General features: G+C 31.9%; 1 protein-coding gene across 5 annotated transcripts in view; it reads left to right on the top strand.

Moving 5' to 3' along the window:
- The window catches only part of LOC117106818 (sorting nexin-13-like), a 41,926-nt gene that overhangs the window by 3,516 nt on the left and 29,451 nt on the right, over window positions 1-8,959 (top strand). For all 5 annotated transcript variants that reach the window (XM_033248281.1, XM_033248282.1, XM_033248283.1 and 2 more), the window contains exons 2-5: window positions 2,528-2,640; window positions 4,407-4,515; window positions 7,280-7,369; window positions 8,726-8,847. In XM_033248281.1, the coding sequence (XP_033104172.1) occupies window positions 2,528-2,640; window positions 4,407-4,515; window positions 7,280-7,369; window positions 8,726-8,847 (434 nt within the window). The remainder of the gene's footprint in view (window positions 1-2,527; window positions 2,641-4,406; window positions 4,516-7,279; window positions 7,370-8,725; window positions 8,848-8,959) is intronic.

Genomic DNA, 8,959 nt, shown 5'->3' with positions numbered 1-8,959 from the left:
GCTGTGGTCCCCTGTGCATTTATGGCCCATGCGCATGTTAAAGAATGCAGTACACTCTTCGGAAATTAGTAGGGGATTGTCTCCCGGTGTACTGCCCATTACCAAAAGAAGGACCCCACTGGAAACAAGTCTTCTCCTAGACTTTGCTTTTTTGAGATACCAAGTAAGTGGTTGGTTGGGCTCTACAGTGTGGTTTGCAGGGTTTAGCAATACCCATTTTTTGCCCTGTTCTGTATACTGTAATTAGCCCACCACTATTTATAGTATAGTATATTATAATTCTAACACACTGACCATAAAAGACTGTTTGCTGGTACCAAAATTCAATATTAAAGAAGTAATAAAACAATGTTGATCACTGTAACATGCATGCTTTATAGCATAGCAAAGTAGGCTGCTAAGAATTGAGGTCCTATAAATTTAAGTATGTAAATATACAGTTTATTAAAAGGTATGCAATAATATTTGAATAGAGTATTTGAAAACAACAGAATAAATAACATAGATTAAATGATAAGATAAAAGGAAGTTGATGTTTTGCATGGTTTGATTATTGTTTCCAAGTCTGAAGAAAGCTTTTTTCAAGTTGCGCAAGGAAAATACTTTGCGCAAAATGTCACTGCGACCAGCTCCTACATGTTTGCTTGTAATTATACATTGAATTCTGATAAATAAATTAACAAAAAAATCTCTATAGATAAAGAATAGGAATAGAAACTGATCTAATATGGGTTCAGTACCATTCGCAAAAGGAAACCAGATACAGTACAATTGATACAACCAGGCAACAGTGAACACTGTTCCCTGATACAACCAGATACAATACAATTAATACAACCAGATACAATACAACATTAATATAAAAAGCACAGTACTACTGTAGGAAAGAAAATGACAAAAATAAAATGGATTTTTTTACCTCATATTTGTACAGGTTCAAGGATTGATATATTATGGTAATGACTCATAGGTTTTACTTTATTATTTCCATTACATAAATGGCTATGCAAACCTTGGCTATTTCAATAATTATTTTAATGGGTTCTGCAGAACTACAGTAGTTGTACATATTGTGTCATATGTAGTATTTTATCTTTATAATTTACATTTTTATTTCATAAATTAGACAATAACAGGAATGATATTCCAATAAATAAATGAGGCTTAGAAAATTGAAATGTTTTTAGTCAAGAGAAAATATTCTGATTCTGATTAGATAATTCAGACTCAGAACCCAGAGATTTACAGATCAAGTATTTTTTATAATGAAGCACTAATAATATTGATTTTATAATAAATAATAATTAGCAATTTTTATAGCGCAAACAACTCCATCACAAAATGTGTGGCCTACAAATTCTATACCAGTGGAATGGTTTTACAATATGTTGTTTAGAAGCTAAACAATGTTTACTATTATTATTATTATTAATATTAATCATTGTTAGGTTAATACCTTGGAATTTTACTTGATTATTTTATATTTATATTTGTTTAAAGATAATTTTTGAGGTTTATAAGCAAATTATAAACTTGAGTGTACTCTATGTGGTGCAGTATTTCAAGATTATAATTATATGTATTGTATGCAAAGTACTTAATGTTACAATATAAGCTATGCTGTAGCTAATACACTTACTCTACCTATTAATACCTTGCTAGTCATGTGATTGTAAAGGTCACCTGTAGGTCAGCTTGCTACAGTATTTCCTTTTACTTAGTATACAGTGTAGTTTGGTGTCAGGAACTATGTGGATGTTGATGGTGTTATGCAAATCTGTTGAACAGGTTAACAATAATAAAACTAATAAATTATTATTTATACCAAGCAACTACTGCCATGTATATTTGTATACACTGTACAACATTTCTTATTTTTAGAATTAGAAATAAAAGTAATAAAAAATTTGCTTTTTTTTGTCGTCATTTTTCCTTTTGATTAATTTTCAGTAGTTTTTTAATGATTAGTTTATAATTCTGATTAATAGCAACAATTCTTTGCATAACGATCAATTAACTAAGTGTGTACAGGGTATGCAGTAACATGCCTTAAATTTGGTTTTAGCTGTTTGCAATGTCAGGGATGTGTATGAGGGTATATTGATGTTTATGTCCCAGAATGGTGTGTTTGTATGCCAGTGTTTTCCTATGTCAGAATGGGATGCAGGTTCCCACATCTCCCGAGAATTGCGAGATTTTTTCCAAAAACAGCCACGGAGATCAACAAGGTAATCATGCTTTAGTTGAAAGTACTGTAGGCACATGGGTTTTGAAGTCTACACCAGTTAAGAACAAAAACAGTAAACGCCGTCACCTATTCTTATACCAGACCCACATGAGACACAATGTTACATTGGATGCGTTATAAATGTTACATAATTTTGCGTAACATTTTTTTCTTGTGTAAATTAGGTTTTAGTACCGGTATTCGTAATTAAATTATGTTATAGTTGAGGTGGTAATAATGTGTCATTCATCCTGCCTTTGTCAGTGCATTTCCTGGTAAAAGTGTGTATTATATTTGCAGGGGCAGCATACTTGGATGATGTGGGCTTCTTTGGCTTTTGTTCTCTTTCTCCTCTCCTTCGGTCTCACAGCACCCATTCTGCTCCTGGCATATATTGCAGCATTTTGTGGAGGGTAAGTGGTTTCAAGATAATTATTAACTGTATTTTGTGAATATATATCCTATATACTGAAAATAAATTGTTTTGATGCATAGTGTTTATCACAGTCTTTATAAGTGTGTTATTTTGCCATTTGTAACTCAAATTAGCTGTATTGTTGCATGAGGTTCAAATTCAAAATTCAAATTCAAATTTATTTTGGGTTAAAATTACAATCAAAATTACAATTAATAGACAAGGTTAGTGTTGCAGTGCATTTAGACTTTAGATTTCACTTTTTTATTATTGAAGTCATATTAAGAACAATACCGTATTATAATAACAACTTAATTTTAGTGTCTGAATAAACAGAAATTCTTCTACACTGCCAATACAGAGCTTAAAAACAGAGATACAAATTTTATTATCGTAAATTAGCAGTGGCGTAGCCAAGGGAGGGGGGCCAGGGCCCCCAGATTTTGGCCTGTCCCCCCTTCCCACTAAACACAATAGTTTCATCATGGTTTAAAACGTTTCACTTGATTTATACATTATTATTTGAGAGCAAACGGGCTGAGGTCACATAAGATAGCCATTTATATAGCCATATTTTAAATTTAGGGCCCCTGGCACCGACATTTGGTTCCTCGCTTCAATCAGAACACTTGTCCCACCCACATAATATCACGGACCCACACTGCCCCCCCCCCCACAGAAATATTCTGGCTACGCCACTGTAAATTAGTAATACATAGTAGGAGTGAACAATAATCAACAATGTATAAAATACATATACCAAATATAATAAATTCTGTGAACATAGTTTTCTCCCTTTAAAAATCTCACTGAACTTGTTAATGTGTAAAGTTTATGTCTTTAAATACCATTTATGACTGATGTCGATTTGTGTGTAACTTAAGTTACACCTCATGTAACCTAAGTCAATTTAAAACAGTATTGTAATGCTGTAGTCATTACAGTAGTCAGTAACAATATCATACAGTCAAACTAGCATTGTTAATTCAAATAAAATTATAAATTACTATCATAATTATTATTAGTAGTTTTTGCTAATGCCCTACTAGCATTCCTTAATATTGACATTCTGTTTTTAAAGCCAATTTTAGTCAGTAATGTTATTAACTGTTTCTTCTATTATGTTTCCTGGGACTATGGGGGACAGAAAATATTCATACATGCATGAGTTATTATTTGTGTGTTTGCAATACAGAGAGGTAGTGACATATAATTTATGATGTGTTCTGTATGTACACAAAGACTGTTCTCTACTCACAATGAATGTGATCAGTATTTCTTTTTTTTCTACTGCTCTGCAATTTCAATATAGTTATAATTTTTCATCATATTAAAATAATATAGAACAAAGTTGTTAAAATATTGACGAATAGTGGACTTAGTAAAATGAATAATTAAGCTGCTAATTAATTGTGGTCAATGGTCAATGGCTGTACACTTGTATAGCATATATTATATTCATTTCAACATGTTCCACAAATCGACAGAAAAGAACAAGACCAGAAGAATAAATGTTACTTTTATGTTGATTTATTCATTGCTTTTTAATAATATTGTTTGACATACTCCAGGAACATTGATAGTCTGTTACATAATAAACAAACTTAGATTAAATATATTTAGATGATAACTATTACTGTTTTGTCCAAAAACAATATTTGATGTAGATCCCAGTAAATACCACTAACATTTTAACTTAATTGTCATAAAAAAAATAAATAAAAATACTAATAATATTTGTTCTTTTTTCCTCTGAACATTTAGAGCATTTTTAGTTGTTTACAAGCTACATGCAGTGAAAGAGTCGGAAGCCGTGTTACATCGTATTACACCAGTTACACAATTACAGATTGGATTATCTGGTATTCTTCAGGTGAGATTAATTACTTATGTCAAAAAAAATAAGCTTATCAACTTGAGCTTACCACCAGTATGAAAAAATCTGATTGTTCTAGCTCCATACCCTCTTAATTATTTACAGTTGTTCATAATAGCTTCATATTTCTTGATATTTGTACATGTACATAGTAGTCCCTCTCATTATTTTGTGATGTGTGCAGATTTAGACCTTTAATAGTGTTTCATTTCAATTCAGATTTTCAATTTAGTAATGCGTCTATATTTGAGTCTAAAATGGAAAGAGGTCCGATTCTCAGGTTTTCTTTGTATTGTAATCCTATCTCAAAAAGTACTGAATGACTTTACAGGAGATGATGTACACATATAAGTCATTTGTATCGGACTCCTTGCTGTGTGTTTTTAGAACTCTATTTGAATTATATGTAGAGCGCCTGCTAAATCGTTGTAGTACTCTTTTTTATTTCATTGCGCACTTGAGAGAAAATGGAGAGAGTCAGACCTCTCTCCATTCTGTAGTCTTTGATATTAGTCATCTAGTATTGTTTTAACATTGTGAGTCAACAAAACATACAGTAAGTTCCACTCACAGAATTAAAACCAGTTTTACAAATTAATTTAGCACTTTGGTGTACTTGTTTTAGCATAAGGTTAAATCGCTGCTAATTAGTGTTTTTTTTTTATTATTGTCGCTGATATTTTAGTATCGATTTATACTACTACGGTATGTAAGCAAGCAAATTTATTACAAGTATAGGAAACAAAATTTAATAACTTTCTGCTTAATTGATGGATTGGTAGTATTTTAGTATGTGAATTGATTATTGTCAGTGATTTAATGAAGATTCCTGTAGAGAATTTCAAAATATATCCATATGATTTACAATGGTCAATCACTCTATCAATCAATCAATAGATTTACAAGGAGCATTATACGGTTGTCTCAATGTATGTTCTACCATGTAGCTTCATACATTTATATACATTGCTTTGTATAATGAACATAGAAATACTATTTGACATGAATGCTTGAGAGAGCTACAAACTTTAAAGATAATATTATGAGAGTTTTTTGTCTGCCGCTTTCTAGGCCAATTGATTATGTAGGCCGGGAATCTATACTGGTTTGTAATCAGCACAGCTATTATCATTGGCTGTATGTAATTCTGTTTGCTAATTGGTCGTTGCATGGTTCTGATCAATAAAGCCTCATCATCAGGGCCTGGAAATTTTTACTGTATTTCTCTTTCACCAAATCAGTTTTTGAAGCAATTTTCATACATATATTCCTCAATGATTTATACAGTATTATAGTCCTGAAGAGTTTACTGCTGAAGTTGCTGTATCTTTTGAAAACATGGGTTGATGCCTTTTGTATTGGTTAGCATCGTTCCCAATCAAAATTTCATTATGATTGACTCGATTAAAGGATGAACCGACTCAGAAAACATTTAGATAACTCCAAGGTACCTGAATGGTTCATTAGATCAAACATACAGTATATTGACAATATTTTTGGACGAATTAGGTGAAGTATCTATCCAATCCAGATAATTTTATATTGTTATGTTTTTGTGACATAGTTTGCACATTTTCCTCATTTCTAAATTTCTACCATGCTTATATCAATTTTTTGTATCATGTACTCCTGCTATACAGTATATTTTGATTGTGCTCGAAAATAATTTATTGCAATCAAATAATGAAAATCAGACATATTTTGAGTGGAAAAGCATCCTAATAATAATGAGTACATTATTTTTTTTCTATACTAATTATATTTGTGATCCTCATCTAATGTTTAGCAACATATGGAAACTGTTATTGCTGTTGGGCTCCAAATTTTGAGGTCAAGGTACAAATGTTAATCTATAAAATTGTTTATGAGGCCTAGGGAGTAAATGTGTATTTTTAATCATAAATGAGAAAATCCTGCTGTCTCATGACTTGAAGCTACAGCATAGAAAGACTTCGGGATTTGAAGGCAAGCATGTTACAGTAACTACAAAGCTATCAGCTCAACTGTATGATTTAAATAATAAAAGGGGAGACAATAAAAATGACAATAAATAAATAAATTATTTACATAAATCTCTCTATCTACACACAATATTAACATAAGATACTGCATTGAGCATTGCATGCTGCTACCACTAGAGTCTAATTACTGCGCTGTGTCGTGTGTAGTATCACTGGAATGCATTTATTATCTCTGCTTCATTAGTCTTTACATCGCTAAATTCAATTTATGTTTTGAGGTCCTGTGTGGCAATCTTCATGTTGTTGTTGTCATAATACAGTTTTACTGTAGGCAATGTTGTTTTAAGAAGCAATTCACAGATGTGTTGCTTTTGCCAATTCAAATATTGTATGTGATTTGTTGTAATCTGCTTAACACCAATGGTTGTATGAAAATAAAATTTTGAAAATTCGATAGTAGAAGCATAAACTCTATTGATTATATATCACAATAATATTGTATTTATTTATTGGTGGTTACAGTAGGCCTACAGTTTAAGATAAGCAGAATAATAATAATAATAAAAAGTTTGTATAGCACCTACTAATAAATGTTAGCAAACTTGAGGCGCTTAACATAGTGTACAAATATATCAGGTAAAAAGACTAAAATAAAGTACTGTACAGTGACATTCATGCATGCTCACCTACCTATGAGCTTCACTGAAAATGCAATTTAGTTTATGCTTTACAATTAAAGCACACAAGTTATAGGGCAGTTTAACAAGTATGTGCATTACTGTATTATTTCTTTTTTCTAGGTTGTTGAAATGGTTAGTAAATCCGATCAAGATTATAAGTGTGACAAACGCTTGACAGGATCAAATATAATTGATGAGCAGTTACAAGAGGTAGGTTATCAAAGAGTATAGAAAGGGAAGGGTGCACAGTATCATTATTTATTGACAGACAATGCCTCCTTTTATCCAGTTATTAGAGGACACCTGCTGCATCTGGCTGTTTTTGTTTTTTTTTAAGTTACCCTGTAGTACATGCACAGTTGTCCACAAAACACTGTTCTCTCGTAGAGGGTGGGAGTTATATTTGTGCTACTACTTTTAGAAACAAATACTGCTAATATCTTACTTGAGGGCGTACTTCTACTAGACAATCGGAGTACAGCGGACACACTTCAATGGACATGATGTCAAATTAAAAAAAAAAAAATATGTGATTCAAACTTGCTAAATACACGATTCAAACTCACAACCTTAAGTTCTTTAGAACACTTTTCTTTACTGACCGCGCCATTCATGTGACATGCACTATTACGGTAGTGTTAAAATGGCAGTAATGTACAGTCCTTGCTGAAACCCCTGTTTTGTTTTGTATGTGTAGGGGGAATCCTGGAGTCTAACTTAAAAAAAGGGTGATGAACGTTTGTTGGGAATGACCTCTAGTTTATGTGTACAAAATTACCTGCACGTCTGTTCAAAACTGGCGACGCTAGACGCTTTTAAAGTTTGAAACCCCTGTTTATTTTGTAGGTGTAGGGGGAACCCTGGGGTCCAACTTAAAAAAAAGGGCGATGAACGTTGGTTGGAATTCACCTCTAGTTTATGTGTACAAAATTCCATGCACATCTGTTCAAAACTGGCGATGCTGGACGCTGTTTAAGTTTGAAACACCTGTTTAGTTTTGTATATGTGGGACCTTGGGGACAAACTGCAAAAAAGGACGATGAACGTTTGTTGGAAATCACTTCTAGTTTTATGTGTACAAAATTTCATACACGTCTGTTCAAAACTGGCGACACTGGATGCTTTTAAAGTCAGCGCTTCGTGCATGGGGTTTCCCAACTTCACCACCTGAAGGACTCCTATTGAAATACATCATTTGGTTTTCTTAGGTTATTCTTAATATTTCACACCAAACAAAGTGCCTTCCATTTAAATTATTAATATCAGTAATACTAATATTACAATGGACATTGACATAATATTAGCAGTAGAAGAAATATTCAGTAGTCAATTTCCCACTTGCAAATTTAGAAAACCAAATTTTGTTTACAGTAGGCCAATAAAAATTTTTAACCAGATAACTTTGTTCAGAAGAAATTTTATTGTATATTTCCAAGTTCAAGTTAAAAATGAGGATAAAATATATATAAAAAATATAGACCGTACATGAATAAAAAATTACATTAAAATTGATTTATAAATGAAAGTAACATGAAACTGTATTGCTTTATATTGATCATGTTTTAGGTGTTGGAGCTAGCTTTTAGAGATTATATTCACGACTGGTATTACCAACTTAGTGACCACAAAGAATTTTTATACAATGCCAGACAAACAACGCAGAGTATTATTATCACATTCGCTAATAGGTAAGTAATTTGTTCAATCTTTGTACCTCATTATTAATAATTATGCTAAGTTATTGAATAACAATATGAGAAGAAGATGCAAGTTAGCTTGAAGCTTAAATTTTTGGCCATA

The sequence above is a fragment of the Anneissia japonica genome, unplaced genomic scaffold (assembly GCF_011630105.1).
Source record: "Anneissia japonica isolate Jap-2015-1 unplaced genomic scaffold, ASM1163010v1 scaffold2471_len1564793_cov202, whole genome shotgun sequence".
NCBI classification, from domain to species: domain Eukaryota; kingdom Metazoa; phylum Echinodermata; class Crinoidea; order Comatulida; family Comatulidae; genus Anneissia; species Anneissia japonica.
The sequence above is the reverse complement of the archived record's forward strand: the minus strand, read 5'-3'. Positions and strand labels throughout refer to the sequence as shown.